Consider the following 23,731-nt stretch of genomic DNA (forward strand, 5'->3'; position numbering starts at 1 on the left):
CCCAGAGATGGTTTGGGATCAGGAAGACTGGGGCTCCGTATCTGGGAGACTGGCCAGGAGCTTGCAAGGTCCCCCAGCTCAAGGAATCCTGGCCATTCTCATTCTTTCAAAGCTGGGTCCGGTGTGGAATGAATTCCCAGGTGGTGATGCTCTTAGGGTGTTCAGGTGACAGGCCATGTGACCTGCAGTGGTTTTCAATGGCTTAGGATATAAATAAGTTAAAATTGCTAACAAAAACCTTTGAAAATTATCCACTTGGCATTGGATTTAGAAATAATGCTTATTAAAGTCATACTTGGTTTCATTTTGTTTGTTTGTGTTATTTTTGCTGTTTTATTTTATTTTTTATTTTTTATTATAATATTTATTTATTATGTATAGAGTCCTCTGCCTGCATGTACATCTGCACGCCGGAAGAGGGCAGCAGATCCCATTATGGATGGTTGTGAGCCACCACGTGGTTGCTGGGAATTGAACTCAGGACCTCTGGAAGAGCAGACAGTGCTCTTAACCACTGAACCATCGCTCCAGCTCACACACCTGGGTTTTTTAAAGCTAAGGATTCTGGAGGTGAAAATGTCTGGGTCCTTGTTCTTAGGAGGCAAACACTGTACCAGCTGAGCTATCCCCTTCAATTGCAGGGCTTGTTTTACTTGTTGAGACAGTCCCACTGTGTGTAGCCCAGGCTGGCCTTGAATACCTGGCAATCCTCCTGCCTCAGTTCCCCAACTGAGATTACTGGCCTGAGCTGCTGCTCCTAGCTCTTGAAGTTATATGTCTGTTTTTGTTTTTGTTTTTGACAGTGACTCATGTAGTTCAGGTTAGCCTCGAACTCACTATGATGAAGTGTATATAATACAAAGTTTACTATTTTGATTCTTATAAGTCTCCATAAACTCATGCACACAGGTTGAAGGCCACACAGTGTCCCAGAGCTGGTACATCTTGAGGCAGGAGGGCCTGCGGCCCTGGCGTCCTTCTCCCATCAGTGCTGGGGCCCAGGCTGAGTTTCGGGCCATGGTTCCCGTCCTCCCTTCCTAGGCCCACTCTGTGTGTTTGTGTTCCCTCCAGGTCTTCCTGAGCTACACGGAGGCTGGCTCCAGCTTTGTCTTCGGGGAGGCTCTGGTCAAGGATGTCTTTGCCTTTCAGGTCAGTTGACTCTGGCCCTAGCAGGGCTCGGCAGCTGGGAGGGCTAACAGGGCTGATGAGGGCTCCTGTGGGTGCAGGCTGGTCCCTACGGTTCCCTCCCTCTCTCCTCTTTCTATTCTCCCTCTCTCCTTCTGCTCCCTCAACATTTTATTGTGCATTACAGTCATGCAAACATATTATAGGAGAAATTAAGGTTAAAAGTCACACTTCTGTTTTAAAGACTCCATTGTCCCATGGCAGAGCCTAGTCCTAGTTTAAAACAGAGCAGCCTATGCTGGGGACACTGCTGATGTGGTCCTCCCTTGATGTTCTGGGTGGAGCTGTCACTATATTTCTTCTCTTCTCCCGCCGGTAACTTGGTCAAGCTTCTGAAATGCCTTGGTTGGTAAGGACTTCAGTGTAACACCGCCCCCCCCCCTTTTAGTATAGCCTGGTTTACAGCCTAACTGTCTAGAGACCCTGAAGCTGACTCCAGATTTATACTGCATTTCCAAAAGCCAGGGAGAGGGAAAGGGGGGGGGGGGGAGAGAGAAAGTGACAGCTTGGCCCCAGTTGTCTGCCTCTGATGCCATAGTAACAAAGAGATGAATCACCTCCCTGCCTGGCTAGACCGCTAAGCCCACCGAGGGGCTGCACAGGTGATGTGGGTAGGGTCTGAAGTTTCCGCCTTTATTTCTTCATCTGGTCACTGTTCCCAGAGCCTTTCTACTCTGATGGGGATGGTGGAGCCAGGGGACTTCCAGCCTCAACTGTAGACTCAGGCCTCACATAGAGCCAAATGAAGTTTAGACTGTCCTTTGTGGGTGTGAACTCTGACCTCTTACCTGTTTTCCTTGGAGCTCAGTGTCTCTTTTGCACCAGCAACCCTTTGAGGAAGATCCAGCCTATCCAGAGAGTTTGAATGATGCCAGTGCTTCGAGGAAAAGGAGGGCCCCAGGTTCTTAAAGTCTACCTGGCCCTGGGGAGATTTGCCCTTCAAGTTCCATTATGTATAAAGATAACAGGAAGGGGGCTAGAGAGATGGCTCAGAGGTTAAAAGCACTGACTGCTCTTCCAGAGGTCCTGAGTTCAATTCCCAGCAACCACAGGGTGGCTCACAACTATCTATAATATGATCCGATGTCCTCTTCTGGCCTTCAGTTGTACATGCAGGCGGAGCACTGTATACACAATAAATAAATAAATCCACCTTTAAAAGAAAAAAGATACCAGGAAGGGCAGCCTTGGCCATCCTACAAGCTTACCTGAAAACTGCCTGCATAGGGTGTGGGGACTGTTCTCTCTCTATCTGCATAACCAAGTATCAGGTACCCAAAGTTCCAGGCCAAAGAGGTGAGCGTCTGCTGCAGGCGACTTCTTGAAGCCCTGACAGATCCTCAGCTTTAAACAGCACACAGTATAGGCTTGTGTAGCCAGTGTAAGCTTGGCCTTACTGTGCATCCTTCACACAGCCTTCAGCCCTCACAAAGCTGTTCACTGAGTGAATGAAGTAAGCAAGCGATGGTTCTGGAGTGGCCCTGCACTGAGAAGTCCCCCCCCCACCCCCCGCTCCCCGCCGTGCCTGCTAGGGAGCTTGTGGTCAGTGAGCCCCAGGGAACAGCCTCTCCTGGCTTTCCTTGTGGTCCTAATACAAAGGCTGAGTTACCTGCTTGTTTTGTTTTGTTTGGGACAGGGCTTATCTGTGTAGCTCCAGCTAGCTGTTCTGGAACTCTCTCTCCGTAGACTAGGCTAGCTTCAAACTCACTTCTGTGTCTGGGATACGGTCTCATGTAAGCCAGGCTGGCCTTGACCTCATCACAGAGCCGAGGACGACTTTCTTCTACCCGTGAAGTGTTGGCATTACAGGCATGCAACACCATACCAGACCCAAGGACTCTCCTCTCTCCAACCTCCCCACAAAGACCTAGGGCTTCTTATCCCTTACAGGCCAAGGGTGGACTTGAAGCGATTCAGGGATACGACAAACCACTTGTTCCATTCATCACCAGATAGTCTAGTGCAGTAGTTCGCGGTCTGGGGGTCTCAGCCCCTTCGGGGGGTTGAACAATCCTTTCACAGGGGTCGCATATCAGATATCCTGCATATCAGATATTTACACTGTGTTTCATAGTGGTAGCAAAATTACAGCCATGAAGTAGCAATGAAAATAATAATATAAAGCCTGGTGCCGAGGCGCACACCTGTAATCCTAATACTCAGGAGGCAGAGGCAGGTGGAATTATGTGTGTTCCAGGCCACTTTCATCTGCAAAGCGAGTCCAGACCAACCAAGGCTACACAAAGAAACCCTGTCTTGGAAAAAAAAATATACATAATATATATATATATATATATATATATATATATATATATATATATATATATATATATATATATATATTTGAGAGTCACCACAACACGAGGAACTGTATTAAAAGCTCGCAGCATTAGGAAGGTTGAGAACCCCTGTGCTAGGGGAAGAGAAGACAAAAAGCTTAGCATGGGAGGAAGGGGAAGAAAACCTAATAACAGCTACAGCTTACAGAGAACTGCGGCCAGACTTCATCTCAGCCTCACCCCAACCCTTCAGAGAAAATCCGATTGTCCCTTCATAGATGAGGAGTCTGAGGCTCAGAGTGACTGACACTTCTGCAAAGTCACGAGGACGCTAATGAGTCAAGATTGGAGCCCCAGCCAATGGTCTTGGTTTTCCAGTTTCTGTGCCTGGCCCCCCCCCCATCCCCCCCCCCCCCCCACCCCCGACATTAGAGCCCCTTTCTCAGGCGGCAAGGGGCTCTGGGTCGTGGAACTTGTGTTCTCCTCCTAGCTTCTAAGAGGTTGCATTCTTCGGGATTGCTGGTTCAGGGTGGCACCTAGCTTCCCCCAGGAGGAGGGGGCAGGGCTGCTTCCTGGCTCACAAACTGGAAGGGCAGGTGGAGCTGGCAAAGGCCAGAACAGCTGCAGCCTCAGGCCCCCTCTGCTTGGCCTTCAGGGTCGGTTCGTCCCTCACACACTGTTTACCCCATCAACACCAGATGTTCACGCAGCACATCAGCCAGGGAGCACTGACTCTCTGCAGCTGGACAAGTCCTGGGCAGGATTCTGATTGGCTGCCTTGGATAATAGGACCATGCTTGAACCAGTAGTTACCTTGTATCCCCCAGCTGGAGCTCTTGCCGGTCTGCTCTGAAGCGCGGGGTAGGGGGTGGGGGGGGGCGCAGGGGGGTAGTTATGGGGCTGAAGCCGCCTGATTGAGTGGAAGCAAGCCTTAGCAACTGCATCCTTTGGTGAGGGTGTGGTGGCACACACCTTTCATCCCAGCAGGAGGAGGCAAGAGTATCTCAGTCCAAGGCTAGGCTGGTTGACAGAGACAGTTCAGGACAGCTGGGGCTACACAGAGAAACCCTGCTTCAAAAAACAAAAATGACAAGAAGAAAAAAAAAATGCACCTTTTGGAGTATTTACCAGGAGAGGCAGGCACTGGAAACTAAGGCAGACAGCTAGATTTCTAGAGGACCCCTGAGTGTTCCAAGCCTGTGTTGGGGGTCTAGTATAGGACCAGAGCAGTGATAAGAGATGGCCTCCCATCTGGGGAATGCAATGGTGGGCATGAAACCTCTGATTGGTTCCCTTCCTTAGAGTCTCATGGCCACAACCTCGGGCTATTTCTGGGAATCTGGGTTGTACCTCCTGACCAGAGTTTAACTCTTTTGTTAATGAGATGTGTATGCAGACAGACAAACTAAAACTGGCTTTGGGGACACAAAAAGGTTAATTTCTTTTTATTATTATTATTACAAAAGATTAATTTCTATGCTTGGGAAATACAGAAACTTCAGGTCCTGCTGGGCCAGGTGCCCAACATGACCTGGGATCTATGTGCCTTGGTCTGATCTTGTCTCTGTCCTGGTTTTAGCTATGGGCAGGCAGTCTTAGGGTGATGTCAAATACTTACCAGGGTTTAGCAACCTTAGAAAGGAGGAGGGAAGATGGGAGAAGGGTGGGAGGGAGGGAGAAAGAGAGCAGAGAGTGAGTGAGACTGAGAGACAGACAGACAGACACACACACACACACACACACACACAGAGACAGAGACAGACAGAAAGACAGACACAGAGACACAGAGAGATAAACAGAGACAGAGACCCACTTCCTCAATAGTTCCTGTGGAGTGGCCTTTGTCCTAGCTGACAGTGCACAGCTGAGCTATCAGCTAGAAGTACACCGCCCACAGGCTGACAGTGGGAAAGGTGGTTGTTGATGCGCAGAAAAACCACTAGAGCAAAAGAAAAACACGACGGGGCTCCAGGACAGCAGCCTGTTCTCCCAGAGGCCACATTCCAGACTGTCAAGTGTTGCCGGGGCAGGGTGGGGTGTGTGTGTGTGTGTGTGTGTGTGTGTGTGTGTGTGTGTGTGTGTGTGTGTGTGTAGCTGCTGTGTCCTCTCCACTCTGGTGGCGGCTGCTCCCTCTGCTCTGGAAGAACAGGCACATACCTGCCACTTGTCTCTCCTCAAATCACCCTTTAGAACCACTGAACCTCAACGGTCAGTGCTGGGCAAGAGTTCTGTGGCTTTTGACCTCCCTTGTGACTTCCAGAAGGGCTAACCGAGGCCTGGGAAGAAGTTGGCCACCATCACCCAGGAAGGCAGAGCAGTCCGGGGTTAGACTTGTCACTGCCCTTGACAAGAGTCAGCGTTTTTGTTTTTGTTTTTCTCACACTCAGGAGACACCAGCAATGGTGTGTTTGCCCTGCAAACCCAGAAGCACCTTTAATAACAGCAGGGACGCACTCATGCTAACAAAATACATGAAGATTCATTATTCAGATAGAGGAAGGGTAGCACATGGCTTATCTCTGACTAGCCCCAGCAGTTTGCAGTTTAGTGCTAGCAATTCCCTGGCTCCTGGGAGGTCAGTCCTGCTGATAAAGTCCTGGTCAGTGTGTTAGCCAAAGGCAGCCTTAACAAGGTACATACCTACACACACACACACACACACACACACACACACACACACACACACACAAACACAAACACACCTTTCTTTTTTTTAAGTTTTATTTATTTTTATTTTATGTGCATTGCTGTTTTGCCTGCATGTGTGTCTGTGCAAGGGTGTCAGATCTTGGAGTTAACAGACAGGTGTGAGCTGCCACGTGGGTGCTGGGAATTGAACCCCCAGGTCCTCTGGAAGAGCAGCCCCACCGGCTCCTCACACCCCTCCCTCCACACACACCCCTTTCAACCTTGAGCCTTGCCCTCCAGGTAGGCTGGCTCTGTTGCTGCTGGGTGGAACCCGAGGCTCTCTTCCTGTGAAGCTCAGGCTCTGGTCTAAGGCTCTGGCTGGCAGCCACTCTGGGAAGCCTTCCCTGAGTCCCTGCAGATTTTTTTCAGAACCCAGGCTGTCTCCTGCTGGGATCTAGTCCAGATGATCTTTTCTCCGGGAAGTAGAGTCACCCTGGGACTCCTTCAGCCTCTCCTGGGCCCAGAGTCCGGCACAGTCCACGTGGTGTCCTTCTCCTGGCTGTATCTGCTTGATTAGTCACCCCTCCCATCCCTGTCCCCACCCCTGCTTTGGCTCCCTCTCCCTTCTAGTAACTTTCCACCCAATCCCCCTATGCTCCCCTCCTCAAACCCCCCCACCCCCCAGCTCCTGCCTTCTCCCTGGGTCTGGCTGACCCAGGAGTACACTCACAACGGATGGCTGCAGCCGCTGGCTCAGGCGCCACCTACTCAGCTAAGTAGTGTTGTTCAACTGCTCCCCCACGAGGAGCCCCTAAGGTGAAAGAAACTTTTCATGTCCCCAGAGTTTAGGGGCATCACTGCCTAAGGCCGACTCTAATCCCCTCAGGTAAACAGTAAGATGGGGTGGGAAGAGAGCAGAGACTGAGTGGCGAGGCTGAAAGGAAGGGCCTGGGATGGGGGGGGGGGGGGGGGGAGGGGCGGGGAAGGGAGGGAGGGAGGGAGGGAGGGAAGAAAGCCAGTTTGAATAGGTTTGAGTTCCAGGCTGGATGAAGTTGGTCCAAGGGTGTGGTGCAGTGGAGACTCTGGAGCAACGTCCTCAGAGTATGGGATGCTAGGATGAAAAACTATAGGCATGCTGGCTCACAAACAACTGAAACCCGTTCCTCAGTGTTCCAGAGGTTAGGAAGGAGAGCGGAGAGCAGAGCACGGCCGCGGTCACGTTCTGCTCAGAAATCTCCCTTCCTGGTCATAAATCTGCTCTCCTCTCCTTACATGGCTGAAGACAGAGGGAGGGGAGCTCTCGGCCAGACTAGACTCCTTTCTCCTCCTCGGCTGGGTGGTGGGAGCAGATCTTTGCCTCCGCCTACCACCATCTACTTGTTCCAGAGAGATTGTGCAAGGCTCTCCCTTTTCAAAACACACATAACCTTGCTCTTCAGCCTCCCGCACCCCGGCCCTGCCCGCCTGTCCGCTCCCGAGCGCCAGCTTGGCGTCCCGGAAGTGCTGCCCATCCATTACGACATGTTACGCGGCTTGGCTTCTGGTCTGTGTTCACACCTCTCTTCTGACCCCGCTCTTACCTAGCTAGGCAGCTTGCTAACTCCCAAAGTCTGTCTCAAGCACTGTCTTGCCCCAGCGCTGAGTGAGGCTCCCTCACAGATGATCGGCCATGCCTGCTTGGTCTTTGTCGTTCTTTTGGCCGCTCTACCTCTGAATGTCCTCAGTCTCCTAGACTCTTTATTCTCCACTTGCCTTAGCAATTACAAGCCCCAGGGCCCTGCTCTGCACACGTCAGCAGTTTTCCATGAGTGGCACTTGTTCTGTTACTTCAGCTGGACCTCATCATCTTTTTTCCTTTTAAAATAACTTTAAGGGGCTGGAGAGATGGCTCAGAGGTTAAGAGCACTGGCTGTTCCTCCAAAGGTCCTGAGTTCAATTCCCAGCAACCGCATGATGGCTCACAACCATCTATAATGAGATCTGGTGCCCTCTTCTGGCGTGCAGGTGTACATGCAGGCGGTACACATTAAAAAAAAAAAAAACCTTTAATTAATTGAGTAAGGGTGTACCACCATGTGTATGTGAAAGTGAGAGGACAGTTTGAGAGAATTGGTTCTTTCCTAGCATGTGGGTCTCCAGGGTCTGTCTCAGGCCATCAGGCTTGGTGACAAGCATTTATCTGCTGAGCCATTGCAATGGCCTCAACTACGTTTCTTATGGACCAAGTTCCAAATCCAGTCCCCATGCTGTGTTGCCTCTTAGCCCTGCACCCTTGTATCAAGTAGGACATTGCACTCAGAGATTCTGTGGACCTCCCAAAGCCACCACGTTCAAAACTAAATCGACCATCCCTCGGCTCTCACTCACTGCCTCGGCTCTCACCGCCCTTTGTTCCCTCCTTGAGAAATGTCTGCGTTAGAGAAAGACAGAGCAACAGGGGCCAGGAACTGAGCATGGGGTAGGCACTTGCAGAGCATGCATGGAGCCCTGGGTTGGATCCTCAGCAGCCATGAAATAAAAAGAAAGAAGAAATTATAGGACCAGTTGAGAAATTCAGAAATTAAAGAGAAAAACAAACAAACAAAAAAATCAAAACAAACAAACAACAACAAAAAACAGCTGGGCAGTGGTGGCGCAGACCTTTAATCCCAGCACTCCAGAGGCAGAGGCAGGAATAGCTCTGTGAGTTCAAGGCCTACAAGTTCCAGGACAGCCAGGGCTGTCAAAAACAGTGAAAACCTGTTTTGTTTGTTTGTTTGTTTGTTTTTAAAGAAAGAAAAGAAAAGAAAAGAAAACCAAATTCCCTATGGCCTTGGCACACAGGGTAGATGTGTTTGTTTACATTTAAAAGTGGTGCCTTTTTTTCCTTTTTAAAAAGATATATTCAGTATGTGTTTGTGAGTGTGTCTGTATATGTGTTCTGTGTGTGAGAGTGTGTGCCTGAGTGTCTGTGTGCAAGTATGAGTGTAATTGCATGAGCGTGTATGTGTGTGTGTGTGTGTGTGTGAGAGAGAGAGAATATGCATGTCTGTGTGAGTATGTGTCTGTTCATGTGTGCACACGTCTGTGTGTTCATAGTGAGTGTGTGTATTAGTGTGTGTGAGAATGTGCTTCTGTGTGTGTGTGTGTGTGTGTGTGTGTGTGTGTGTGTGTGTGTGTGTGTAAATGCACCTGCCTCAGTACCAGTGTTGAAGTCAGAAAACAACAAGTTGATTCTCTCTTCTGCCATGTGGGCCCCAGGGATGGAACCCAGGCGGCCAGGTTGGTGGCAAGCACCTTTATTGGCTGAGCCATCTTGTTGCCTCCCTCTCATGGTTTAATATTCCAACTTTCCTGGTTTTTTTTGGGGGGGGCGGTGGGGGAGGTTGTTTTTAGATACAGGATTTCTCAGTGTAGCCCTTGATGTCCTGAAAGTCACTTGCTGATCAGGTTGGCCTCTAACTCAAAGTGCCTCCTGAGTGCTGGGATTAAAGGTGTGTGCCGCCACCATGCAGCACAACCTGCCCACTTTTTTCCCCCTTTAAAAAAATTTTTTTAAAAAAAGATTATGTTTACAGTTTTCTGCCTGCATGTACACCTCCATGCCAGAAGAGGGCACCAGATCTCATTACAGATGGCTGTGAACCACCATGTGGTTGCTGTGAATTGAACTCAGGACCTCTGGAAGAGCAGGCAGTGCTCTTAACCTCTGAGCCACCTCTCCAGCCCAACTTTCCCACTTTTTAATGAGAGAAAATTCCCATATTATTAGCAACTTTGCAGGACTTTTGAACTATTTGAAAAACACATGGATAGGACAAACACGCCACTGGGAAGAAGAACCTAAGGGGCATATGTCCCCGGGCCCTGAGCCTCAGCCACACACGTTCAGATGCCTGCTGTCACTTGTAAGCCCTCCAAATGATGTCTATGTCTACACAAACCTCCTGCCTCTCCCTCACGTAATACCACAGAACATGCCTAGGGTAAGCCTCTCCTTTCCCCTGTCTTGGGAACCGTCTCGCACGTTCCCACAGGGAGCTTCCGCCTTCTTTCCTATTCCCTGTTTTTATTTTCAGCAGGAGCATTAAGGGAAGGCTTAGGACTTGGGTGCAAGCTTCTCAACAGACTCCGAGCGTTTCAGCGTTTCCTTGTTCTCACTTCCGGACATTAGCTTGCCAGGTGTAGCCATGCTGTGGGCTAAATTAGCCCTCTGTCAAAAGACACGCAAGTTCTGCTGCTATGGATGAGCTGCAGTCAGGGCTGGAGAGATGGTTCAGCACATAAGAGCATGCGTTGCACTTGCAGAGGACACAGGTTTGGTTCCCAGCATCTGTGATTATGACCTCCTGTATTACAGCTCCAGGGTATCTGATGCCCTCTTTCGGTTTCTGCAGGAACCTGCACTTGTGTGCGTATGCCACACCCCTCCATACGCATACAATTATAACAATAAAACAAATCTTTAAGAATAAATAAATAAAAGAGCTGCAGAAGGGCGTGGTGGGGCATGCCTTTAATCGCAGTACTCAGGGAGGCAAAGGCAGGTGGGTTGCTATGAGTTCAAGACCAGCCTGGTCTACAAATCAAGTCCAGCACAGCCAGCGCTACACAGAGAAACCCAGTCTCGAAAATCCAAAATAAAAGGGCTGGAGAGATGGCTCAGTGGATAAGAGCACTGTCTGTTCTTCCAGAGGTCCTGAGTTCAGTTCCTAGCATCTACATGGTGGCTCACAACCCTCTGTACTGGAATCTGATGCCCTCTTCTGGCCTGCAGGCACACATGCAAAACACATAAAATAAAAATAAAAATAAAAATAAAAAGAAAGAAAAAGAAAAACCAAAATAAACAAAAGAGCTGTAGCAAGCAAGCAAGCAAACAAAAACAAAACAGAAAACCCAAACCCCTGGGGTGGGCTGTAGATGTGGGAGGGAAGGAATGGGTGTGAGGGTCCTGGCGTGACTGTAAAGGAAACGGGGTGACAGGACGAGATGCTCCAAGCCTGACAGCCATGAGGAGAAGCAGAAAGCCACAATAGTGTCCCCTCATTCTGGCCCAGAGTACAGGGATGCCAACCAGGCCAGAGTCCCAGCCCAGGCTGAGCTCATGTGGAAGGACAAGAGTCTGTGAGTGTGCTAGACCTGAGCCACCTCCCTTACCCTTCATGACAATCCTAGGATTTCTCCTTCCGCTAGAGGTAAAGAAGCAGATGGTAAAAGGCAGCCAGTCTCACAGCCCAGCACAGGCTTGTGTTGGGGAACAGAGGGAGGGTGGCCTTCAGATGGCTTACTAAGAACAGGGGAGACAGTGTGATCACCCGGGACTCTTGTACTGACTGACCTCAGAGCTTCTCCCTGTACCTGGCAGACCTGTGAGAGACAAGGCTGTCTCCTGGGCCCTGCCCCATACCTCTAACCCAGCGTCTTCTGTTTCCCGCCAGGTCTTGCCCATCATTGTTTTCTTCAGCTGTGTCATGTCAGTTCTGTACTATGTGGGCCTCATGCAGTGGGTGATCCTGAAGGTGAGTCTTCAGACCTGTGTGTGATTCTTCTGCCAGGTTCACAGCCTTGTAGAATTCCCGCCATCCCAGGATGCCCCTGCCTTCAGCATCCTCTGTTCCCAGAATTCCAGGGTCCATACCCTCCCAGAGGCTCTTGCTCCTGAAGGCCATGCCTTCCAGAATGTTTTGCTCTCACACTTCACCTTCTCTCTGAGTACATTGCTCACCAAAAATCCCTTCAATTTCATCCCAGCACTTGGGAGGCAGCGGCAGGTGGATCTCTGTGAGTTGGAGGCCAGCTTGGACTACAGAGCAACTTCCAGGGCAGCCAGAGCTGTTATACAGAGAAAGTCTGTCTCAAAAAAAAAAAAAAAAAAAAAAAAAAAAAAAAAAAGGTCTCTTGTCCTGATACTGGGGGAAAATGGCACAAAAATCCAATGCTGTCTCTATGGGAGGAACAGTTAGGGGTCTATGAGGCAACACAAGCTTTAAGGGGGAAATTATTTATACAAAAATGATCCTGAGAGATTATAACACCAGGCCACATTGGCCAGACTTAGCTGTTATAAATATGCTTACTTTTAAAAGATGGGTCGTGATGGCACAAACCTTTAATCCCAGCACTTGGGAGGCAAAGACAGGCATATCTCTGAGTTTGAGGCCAGCCTCGTCTACAGAGCAAGTTCTAGGACAGTCAATGCTATACAGAGAAACCCTGTCTTGAAGAGAGAGAGAGAGAGAGAGAGAGAGAGAGAGAGAGAGAGAGAGAGAGAGAGAATTACATTTATTTGTTTATTCATTAGCTAGTTTGTTTGTTGAATGTGCATGTGTACCTGTGTGCTTGTGTACATGTGCACATGCGTACATACCAGAATGCACCCATGGAGATCAAAAGACTCCTTCTGCCATGTGGTACCAGGGATCAAACTCAGGTTGTCAGGCTTGGCAAGGAGTGAGCACCCTTGCCTGCTGAGTCATCTTGGCAGTCCAAACGTGCTTAGGTTTATAAGACCTGCATGCAGGAGATAGCATTGTAGAACATTTGAAAGCATCAGATCTGGCCAAAAGATGCCAAGGTTTTAGCCAACAGAGCTCAGAATAAATCAGCACCTTTGGATGGCAGCAAGGATAAAAAATGACCCATGGTTATGTTACAAGCATACCCTGCAAAGTCCAAATGAGGTGATGTGGAGATCTGTGCTTGGCTGTGGGCTTGGACAAAGGGCGCACTGTGAGCAGGAAAGTGCAAGGGCTTGAATCCACACCTTCCACAGCAGGGCAGAAGGCCGGAAGGATCATGGGCCTGGACTGGAAGAAGAGAGGAGACCAGGCTAGTGGCAACCGGTCTAGGAACAGGCTACCCAAGGACAGGCTGAGAGGCGGTGTTAGGGCAAAAACATTGCAGAGAAAAACTTTCTAGTACAGTGTGTTCCAAACCGTTTTCTGTTGAACTCTAGACCCTGGCTTGCTACCAAATTTTACTTAGAAAAGGAAGTCTCTAGTGAGGTAACTGAGGAAAACTACACTAGACATTATGGTGAATGAATTTAAACTTTTTTAAAAAAAAACAGAGTCTTATTATGTAGCTCTGGCTGGCCTGGAACTCACTATGTAGACCAGGCTGGCCTCGAATTCACAGAAATCTACCTGCCTGCCTCTGCCTCCTGAGTGTTGGATTAAAAATGTATGCCACCATGTCCAGCACTAACAGGTTTTTTTTGTTTTGTTTTGTTTTGCTTTTTAATTATTTATCCAGGCCTGGAAAGATGGCCTAGCAGTTAAGAATATGTATTGTTCTTGCAGAGGACACAGTTAGGTTCCGAGTATTCACCTTGGTAGCTCACAACTCCCTGGACCTCTAGCTCCAGGGGATCAAATGCCTTTTTCTCCAAGCCTCAGGCACCTGCACACACACACACACACACACACACACACACACACACACACACACAGTGCTTGTGTGTCTTTTTTTTTTTTTTTGAGACAGGGTTTCTCCATGTGGCTGTCTTTGTAGACCAGGATATGTGTGTCTTATGTATGTCACAGACTTGTGTAGTAGTCAGAAGACAACTTGTGCAAGTTGGCTCTCTCTTTCCAGTATGTGGGCCTTTACCTGTTGAGCTAGTTTGCGGACACTCCATCTCATTTTCTAAGATAGAATCTCACTGAACCTGGCACTCCCTGATTTGCCTAGGCCCCAGGAATCCCTCTGCCCCCGCCTCCCCAGTGCTGGCATTACAGGTGGATGCTGGAACAGGAGAAGTACACCTGACTGATGGAACCATCTCCCCAGTACCCCTGATCGCCTCTTCATCCTGCCCCGGTGCTAATTAAATTTCAACACAACTTCTGGAGAGGCCATTCAAACCACAGCAGGGCCTGGGCTGGAAGGAAAACTTCTAAGTTACTGTCACCCCCAGCTCTTTCTGACTCATGAGTACTCTTGTTTTTTTTTTTCCAGATTGCCTGGCTGATGCAGGTCACCATGGGCACCTCGGCCACTGAGACCCTGAGTGTGGCAGGAAATATCTTTGTGAGCCAGGTGGGTACTGAAGCTACCCCAAAGAGATTGGGGGGGGGGGCAAGGATCCAATTTAATTCAAGGGAGAACCATTTGAACCTGTCCCCACGTCAAGCTAGTCCTCACACACAGATATGATAGACAACATCTTCCTCCTCAACATCAGTACTTCTCAAACATGGTGGAGCTTATTCCTGTCCCAGGGCCTTTGATCTGTCTGGATGGCTGAGCCTCCAGTCTGTGTAGTTGGCACCTTCTGTTCTCACTTAACATTGACCCAGTGCCACACCCTCAAAGCGGCTTTTTGCCGGGCCAGGTGTGGTGGTGCACGCCTTTTAATCCCAGCACTTGGGAGGTAGAGGCAAGTGGATTTCTGTGAGTTCGAGGCCAACTTGGTCTACAAAGTGAGTCCAGGACGGCCAGGGCTACACAGAGAAACCTAACCATGAAGCTTTCTTTCTCACATATCTCATAAATTCTATCACCCTCTAAAATCACAGCATACGTCTACCTGGGCCCTTTTTGTTACCTGTATCACCTCTCCTTGGGTCCCCCCACCACACACACACACCCTTTTCCTGCTCCCAGGAAGGAGTTCTGTCCCTTCGCTGTATTGGTTACTTTTCTTGTCTCTGTGATGAAATAGCCTACAGAAACAACTTAAGGAAGGAAGGAAGTGTTTGCTTTAACTCACAGTTTAGAGGTACAGTCTCTAATGGCAGAGAAGGCATGGTAGCCAAGTGTGAGGACGCTGGACACACTGTGGACACGGAGCGAGAGGGAGGCTGGTGCTCAGCTCTCTTTCTACTTGGTATTCTTTCTGGGGGCCCAGTCTATGAGATGGTGCCATCCACATTCAGGGTAGGGGGACAGTACCTCCTCAGTTAGAGCCGTTTGAAAGCACCCTTACAGGCGCACCAAGAGCTGTGTTTCTGTGGTGATTCTAAATCCGGCCACGTGGACAGCAAAGGTCAACCATTGTACTCCCATCTCCCTAACCTGTAAAGCAGTACCGAGAATGCCAGGGGCCCCATAGCTGGGCGGGACAAATGAAGAGGGGCCCAGATTTCTCCCATAGACCCCAAAGAAAATGCCTATTGCATGCCTGGCCCCTTTCTTAGTGACAGCCCCAGGCTTGCTTCCCCTCCCAAGCCTCTGTTTGCGCCCCTGGAAAATGGGGAGCCTTTCTGTGTCGAGTTGTAACCATAGCCACACAGGGAGTGTGGTCTGGAGGTCCTGCCACAGAGGTGGGAGGACAGTGATGTCCAGAGAGGCTCAGCAGAACAGGAAGCCACGCTTCTGTTTCCTCCTCTGCGACTCAAGGGCGGCGAGGAGAGCGCCCAGCCATACCACCACCTCAGCTCATTGTCTGCCATTTGACTTGTTTGTAGACCGAAGCTCCTCTGTTGATCCGGCCCTACCTAGCAGACATGACACTCTCTGAAGTTCACGTTGTTATGACCGGAGGCTATGCTACTATTGCCGGCAGCCTCCTAGGCGCTTACATCTCCTTTGGGGTACGTAGAACCTTTCTCTGCTTGATGGCTATGCCAAAGCCCTGAAATTGCCTTTCTGGAAGCCCCAGACAACCCCAAGTCACAGCAGGCACAGGGTGTGCCCTCTCTGTCTAAAAGCCCAGCTTTGCCCGAGCAAGGCAGGCTTACTGGGCTAAACCACTTGCTTAGCCATCTCACATGGCCGCTGGGACCGATTCCCAGAATTCCCTTTACTAAGCTCTTACTATGTATCAGGCACTATGCTGAGTGCTTTAATATCCCCATCTTATAGATAAGCACATTGGGGCTCAGAGAATACATTAATAACCCTTAATGTAAAGCCAGGAATTGAACCCAGATCTATCTGACTCCAACGTGCACGCTCATTTTTCCTGTAGTCCCACATCTAGGCTAGGGAGAGATCTGCCCTCCTAAATGAGACTGTATATCATAATCCTTTCATGGGCCAGTCCTGTAGTATGAATCAGGCCCTTAATTCACAAATACAGGAGCATGGGCAGAGAAGAACTTTTGATTGTCCCTGATCATGTCTGGCACGGACGCTCTTGTGAAATGCTGTGCATACGTTTGTGCTTTCACACTCAAAACTTCGATTTGTTTATTGTTTTCCTTGGTAACTATCAAAGATGTCTTCGGTTGTTATGGGAGTGAATGGAGTATTTGTTTTGGATTTGGTTGTTGTTGTTGTTGTTTTTGAGACAGGGTCTCAGTATGTAGCCTTGGCTTGCCTGGAGCTTACTATGGAGCCTGGCTTCAAACTCAGAGATCTATTTGCCTGCCTCAGCTCCCCCAGTGCTCTGGCTAAGAAGGTGTGCACCACCAAGCCCAGCTTGGTTTGGTGTTTAGTTTGTTTTGAGACATGGTTTCTCTATTGTAGCCCTGGCTGTCCTGGAACTGTCTACATAAACCAGGCTGGCCTTGAACTCACAGAGATCCTCCTGCCTTTGTCTTCCAAGAGCTGAGATTAAAGGTCCTCAGAACAATGTCCAACTTTGGTGTTTTTAAGGCAGGGATTCCCAGTGTATTCCAGGTTGGCCTGCTGTCCTATCCCAAGGCTTAGGGTTACAGACATGCACCTCCAAACCTGGCTTATGTGGTGCTGCAGTTTAGATTCAGGGCCTCGCGTATACCAGGCAAGCACTCCACCGACTGAGATCAAAAGTCAAACAAAGAAAAAAACAAAACAGACAAGATGGAAACCCCAACTTTGTTGGTGGAACTGTTTCTCCCAGTGACACAGCAGGCACACTGCTTTCCTATCTTAAGGTCTTTAAATGTCTTGACTTCACTCTGGGCCTCCTGGTCAGTCTTAAGTATTGTCCCCATGTCCTTTCTAGTCACATGAGGTTCACAGAGACCTCCAGGCATTAACTAGGACTTAAAAGGCAAGGGCTATATTTCACATGTAGTGCTTACCTACCATCTGGGAAGCCCTAAAAGACACAAAATAAAGCCAGGTAATGGTGGTGCATGCCTTTGATCCCAGCACTCAGGAGGCAGAGGCAGGCAATTCAAGGCCAGCTTGTGAGTTCAAGGCAAGCTTGGTCTACAAAGTGAGTCCAGGACAGCCAGGACTACAAGAGAAACCCTGTCTGGAAAAACAAACCAAAACAAAAACACAAACAAACAAACAAAAAAAAGAGAAACAAATAAATAAAACATACATCTGTCACCACCTGTGACCTCAGCACTCCAGAAGCTGAGTCAGGAAAATCAACAGTTCAAGGCCAGTCATGGTCACATAGTGAAACACTATATAGGACAAAATTAAATAAAACAAAAAAGAAAACTTAGGAACAGAAGGCTATATTGGACATACAGTGGGGCTATGCCCAGTAAACACATCAGTTGGAAATGCATGGAATATGTCCAACCAGCTGCATAATAGACAGTACACTGTTAGCACCAAGCCTTCCCCTGCCCTGTGGGACAGATCTGGATCTAAGGCTTGGCTGGCTGCTGCCACCAGCATTATAAGAAAGCGCCCCAGTGCATTTGGCTAGCCTGGGAAAGATCACACACAGTTCAAAATGCCAAGTACAATTCCTACAGAACGCTTATCACTTTAATACCACCTTGACGTAAAAAGTATTTGAGCCAGTAAGTCAGAGACCATCCATACTGGAAGACCTTTGTCCCTTTTACACCATCTGGCTGAAAGCTCAGCCCCTTCCTTCTCTTTTTCAGTCAGGAGTCCAGGTCTGGCTCCAGGGACGTCTTCCTCCCAGCTGACAGGCTGACCACCTCTTCTCTGTGGCTCTATAGGATGTGCAGAGGCTGCCACAGGGCTTCAGGGTGAAAGCCTCAGGCTGCAATCATAGCAGGGTTTGGAAAAGCACCTAACAGGCAGACCTTGTACTCCCTGGCTCTGGAGAAGCTCTCTTCTGCCCCCACCTGCCCTTAGCTGTCACTGCCTAGCTGCCTGCCCAGTTCTCTCAACCACCTTCCCATAGAGACTCCCAGATTCTCCCCCCCCTCCCGCCCCCGCCAAGACAAGGTTTCTCTGTGTAGCTTTGGCTGTGTAGACCAGGCTGGCCTCAAACTCACAGAGATCCACCTGCCTCTGCCTCCTGTGTGCTGGGATTAAAGGCATGTGCTACCATGCCCGGCTGTCCCCCAGTTTTTTTAAAAAAAGAATCTCTCACTGAATTACTTAGATTGGCCTTGAATTGGTGACCTCTTGCCCCAGCCTCCCAAATAATTAGCACTACAGACTTACACCCCTAGGCCTAGCTTTCTTTGCACTTTTAAGAATGTGGCTACTGGCCACAGCAAATGTGTTGGTGTTTTTATGTGTGGTGTTGTTACTTGTCTTGTAGGCTCAACATCTGGGAGGTAGAAGAGAAAGATCACAGATCTGAGGCCACCATCAACTGCACAGGCAACTTTGAGGCTAGCCTGGGCTATGCAATATTCTATCTAAAAGAACATGGCAGGTGTCAAATTATAAATATGGTCTCTGTTGTGTCTGTATTGGACAGTGCCAGCTTAGCTCTTCTCTTTTGTTACACAGTCCCAAATGCCACTTGACTGAATCGTTTTGTTGTGACCTCCACATACATTTCCCAAGTACGCTGTTGTTCCAAAGGTTCTAGAATAGATAGTAGCTTTTACTGCAAACCCAAACACACTGGTCTCTTGGTGCAAGGGTCTCTAAACCCAAGCTCACTCAACAGTTGGCCACTCATGTTTCTTATTGAATTGGCCTCATGTGGAACAGGGTCTGCAAGATCCTGAGTGGGCAGAGTGACTCTTTTGCTTAGTTTCCACATCTGTAAAATGGGCAGATGTACTGGCTACCTGGCCACAGTAGATGGACTAAAGATGGCAGAGACCACTTAGCGAGGTGCTAAGAAATCGGCCATGTTAAGATCAGAAACCTCTCCTGTGCCTGGCTCTTTTATAATTTCTTTCTCACTCAACACCTTTCTAAAAGGTGATGTGCTTCTGTCCTCTATTTCCAGAAGGTAGAAGGTGGGCTGGGGGCTGGGATGGAAGGCATTCTTGACTGTCCTCCTGGAGCGGGGTGGGGGTGGGGCACACAGGGGCCACAATGGGCTGGTGTGGGGAGAAGCTGACTTCTCTGCCTACACACAAGACTCTACCTCTCCCTGTAGAGCAAGAATGACCTTGGTGAGATTTGAGGCTGTGGCTGCAATGGCTCTGGAATATGTGTCCCCCTCCCATTAAGGTCCAAGATGACCAACTGGGTGCACTCTTCAAGCTGAAGGAAGAGGTCAGGGTGCTGACTGGTAAATAGAGGAGCCCCCAGATTACAGGTGAGGCGCTGAGAACACTGGAGCTGGGCAGCCAAAGAGGGTACCAACCTGGACTGCCTTTTATCCAGGAAGGACTGGAGTCCCAGACTTGTCATCTAGTGCTTGTGACAGCCAAGGGGGGGGGGGGGGGCTCTTGCTGTTCACTTTCACGGTATGTGGGTACGCTTTCTGTTACGAGGACACAGCACCCCAGAGAAACAGTTGAAAATGGAGATTCATTTCATTTATCATCACACCTTTAGAGGTTTCCACCCGTACTTGCTTTGCCCCATCACTGTGGGCTTGTATTGAGATGGATCGTGACAGAGAGGGTATGGTAGCAGAAAGACAAAGAGGAAGAGTCTTGGCGCAAGATGTGCCCTTGCAGGTGTCCCAGTGGCCTACTTCCCCCAGCCAGGCTTCCCCTCCTGAGTGTCCTCAGTATTGATGGATTAACCTGCTGGTGATATCAGCTCCAATATGCTGAATAGCGCCCTGAGGGAAGGCTGTCTCATCTGTCTCTGGAGCAGCGAGAGTGTGTGTTTTGGAAGTCTCCCTCTCCCCAGAATTGGTGTTGTTTTGCCATTTTGTTGGGGTAATTGTCCAGTGTGATTCCCAGAGACAGGCCCGGTACATCCAGGCCTATTGAAGGAAGCTGACTCCCTGAAAAAGAGTTCCCTAACATAGGAGTGAGTGTGACAGGCTGCTCAGAAGTGGTGAGATCCTTGTTACCATAAGTATTCAAAGATCGAATAATTGGGGTTGCACCCCTATACCAGGACATAAGCAACGCAGAGGCTGGGATAGGCTACCTGTTTCATCCCTCCCGTCTCTCACTTCTGGTACATTGACTGAATCTGTCCCAAACTCCTCAACCAGTGGAAATCAGTGGTCAAAGAGAGACAGCCTGGGAGAAGAGGACGACCCATGAAGTCGGAGCCAAGTCCACATTGGAATTTAATTTTTTTCTTCTTCCTTTATCTTGAGCAAGTCATGGTTACTCCTCTGGGGACTCAGTTTCCTTGCCTGTAAATGGGCTAGCATCACTTGCTCTGCCTACCTTGCAGAAGTTTTTTTTGTTTTTGTTTTTTGTTTAAGATTTATTTATTTATTTTATGTACACAGTGCTCTATCAGCACGTACACCTGCAGGCCTCTTAACTGCTGAGCCATCTCTCCAGCCCAGTTTTTGTTTGTTTGTTTTGTTTTGTTGAGACAGGGTTTCTCTGTATAGCCTTGACTGTCCTAGACTCACTTTTTAGACCAAGCTGGCCTTGAACTCACAGCTATCTACCTGCCTCTGCCTCTCAAGTGCTGGGATTAAAAGCGTGAGCCACCACTGCCGGGCTTTATTTATTTATTTTTAATAGGAAACAGTAACCACTCTTTTTTGTTATTTTTCATGTGTATCTTACTTATGTGTATATATATATGTGTGTATGTGTGTGGAAGAGGACAACTTGCAGGAATCAGTTCTCTCCTTCTACCATGTTGACCTCAGGTCGTTAGGCTTAGCGGCAAGCATCTTTGTCTGCTCAGCCATCTCATGGGCTCTTGCAGAAGCACTGGAAGATCCTCCGAACATCAAAGAGATTAGTGATGGCCACGCCAGCAGTGATACAGTGAAGTCATACTAACGGGGCAAAGAACGTGGCCCTTTGCCACCACATTTCCTCTACCTGTCCTTCTTATTTGTTTATTTCATTAGTTAGTTACATATTTATTTATTTATATTTTGAGATAGGGTCTCAGGCTGACCTTGAACTCACTATGTAGCTGAGGATGACTTTGAATTTCTGTTTCCACTTCCTGAATGCTGGGATTACAAGCACGCACCTGTATGCCTCCTTACGGGGTTCAAACCCAGGGCTTCACTCACGCTAAGCAAGTGCTACACGACTACCAGCCCTGGCTCACCCCTCTGTTGCTCTTGCAGATTGATGCTGCCTCCTTAATTGCTGCCTCTGTAATGGCGGCCCCTTGTGCTTTGGCCCTGTCCAAGCTGGTTTACCCGGAGGTGGAGGAGTCCAAGTTCCGGAGTGAGGAAGGAGTGAAGCTGACATATGGGTGAGTGCAGCAGGGGGCTTTCTGAGAGGGCACTGGTGTGGAAGCAGAGGTGGAGAGGAGCAGCGCTGTCCTTGACTCATTTCCGTCTTCCATGGAGCGTAGGCTCTTTCTCTTCTATCACTGCCTTGGTGTGGCTTCTCATGAGAACACACGCTCTCACTTTCTCTCTCTCCTTTTGTAATTTATTTATTCATACATTTTTATATATACGAGTGCTCTGCCTTCATGCACATCAGGGAAATCAGATCTCATGACAGATGGTTGTGAACCACACTGTGGTTGCTGGGAATTGAACTCAGGACCTCTGAAAGGACACTAAAATGCTTTCAACCACTGAATCCAAACACTCCTTTTTTTTTTTTTTTTAAAGAACTTATTTATTTACTTAATGCTTATGAGTATTTGCCTGTGTGTGTGTGTCCATACTATGTGCTTGAGGAGGCCAGAAGAGAGTGTAGAATTCCCTGGAACTGGAGTTATAGATGGTTGTGAGCCTCTATGTGGGTGCTGGGAATCGAACTCGGGTCCTCTGGAAGTGCAGCCAATTACTGATTTTGTTTGTTTTTTGTTATTTAAGACAGGGTTTCTCTATTGTAGCCTTGGCTGTCCTGGAACTCTCGCTTTTCCTCATACTCACAGAAATCTGCCTGCCGCTGCCTCCTAAATTAAATACTGGTATTAAAGGTGTGTACCACCGCCAGGCTCAGCCAGTTACTCTTAACCTGTGAGCCATCCCTCTAGCCTGAACACACTTGCTGAGGCTATTGATGTCGGAAAATAGAGAGTTCAGTGCCAGCCTGGCTACATAGCAAGGTCAACAAGGCTGCATCAACAGAACAAAACAAAGAAAAACAACAACGAGAAGCATTGATTCCACTTTTCAAATTATAATCTGTTTCTGACCAGCAAGAAAAAGCGGTCTGGTCAAGGTTCACAAGTGTGGCTCAGCACCTGGTGTGTCCCGGTGTTGCTCCCTGTCACCTTCTCTGCTTGTCTGGTCTATGACCGCCAGGTGGCAGCCTCACGTTGACAGGAGGAATGCCAGGCTCCTAAGGCCACCCATCATCAACAACCAACCCTTTACCAATGTTGGAAAGAAGCTGGCTGTGGTGTGATATGTCAGTAATCCCAGCACCTGGGAGGCGGAGGCGGGAGGGTTGGGGATCAGAGGCCATCCTTACGACATAGTAAATTCCAGGTCAGTCTCGGCTCCACGAAACCCTGTCTCAACACTCCCCATGCTCAGAAGCTGAAAAGACAACACAACTGGCAATCCAAACCTCACAGCTCCTGAGGCGCTGCCCCGTGGAAATAGACTGTAAACCATGGCTCTCGCCTTCCTCTTCCTCATCCTCTCCTCCTGTTGTCCCTCCTTCTCCTCCTCCTTTTCCTCTTCTCCTGCCCCCCCTTCCTGTTTTTGAGGCAAGGTATCTCATCCTGTCTCAAACTGACTGTGTATCTGAAGATGGCTGACCCTGAGCTTCTGATCCTCCTGTCTCCACTACCTCAGTGCTGGGGTTACAGGTGCGGACTAGCATACCCAATTTATGGGCTGCTGGGTCAAATCCAGAGCTTTGCTCATGCTAGGCAAGCATTCTACCAGTTGAATTATATCTCTAACCTTTATTTTATATTTTCTAGCAAACCTCTTTTAATATATTTTAATATATATATATTTAAAGTCTTCTTTCTTTTTTTTAAATGTTCATTTATTTATTGTGTATACAGTGCTCTGCCTGCATCTACACCTGCATAACAGAAGAGGGCATCAGATCACATTATAGATGGTTGTGAGCCACCATGTGGTTGCTGGGAATTGAACTCAGAACCTCCGGAAGAGCAGTCAGTGCTCTTAACCTCTGAGCCATCTCTCCAGATCTGGCTTATTTCTTTTTATTGTTATGTATATGAGTGGTTTACTGCATGTATGCCTGGTGCTCACGGACATCAGAAGGCACCAGATCACCGAGAACTAGAGTTAGGGATAGTTATAAGCCTCCAAGTAGGTGCTGGGGACTAAACTTGGGTCTTCTGCAAGCAGCAAGTGCTCTCTCCTGCAGAGATACCTTTCCAGGCCCTAGATGTCTTTTTATTGCATCTCACTTATTGTGTGGGTGCATGTGTGGGTGCATGTGTGCCACAGCAATTACGTGGAGGTTACAGGATAATCAGAGGGGCCTCATTTTCTTTCTGAGACAGGGAAAGAAAAGAACTTCAAGAAGGAAAAGGGGCTGCTGGTCACAGAGAAAAGACCCAGGTTTCTGGGCTGACCTACAAGATAGTAGTTGATAGCTCAG

At 48.7% G+C, this 23,731-nt stretch overlaps 1 protein-coding gene across 1 annotated transcript in view; it reads left to right on the top strand.

Annotated features, from left to right (window-relative positions):
• Positions 1–23,731, top strand: part of Slc28a1 (solute carrier family 28 member 1) — a 41,252-nt gene that overhangs the window by 11,855 nt on the left and 5,666 nt on the right. The window contains exons 7-11 of the mRNA XM_051148816.1: positions 1,072–1,149; positions 11,513–11,593; positions 14,034–14,114; positions 15,485–15,610; positions 21,304–21,434. Of these exons, the coding sequence (XP_051004773.1) occupies positions 1,072–1,149; positions 11,513–11,593; positions 14,034–14,114; positions 15,485–15,610; positions 21,304–21,434 (497 nt within the window). The remainder of the gene's footprint in view (positions 1–1,071; positions 1,150–11,512; positions 11,594–14,033; positions 14,115–15,484; positions 15,611–21,303; positions 21,435–23,731) is intronic.

This window comes from Acomys russatus, chromosome 7, assembly GCF_903995435.1.
Source record: "Acomys russatus chromosome 7, mAcoRus1.1, whole genome shotgun sequence".
NCBI lineage: Eukaryota > Metazoa > Chordata > Mammalia > Rodentia > Muridae > Acomys > Acomys russatus.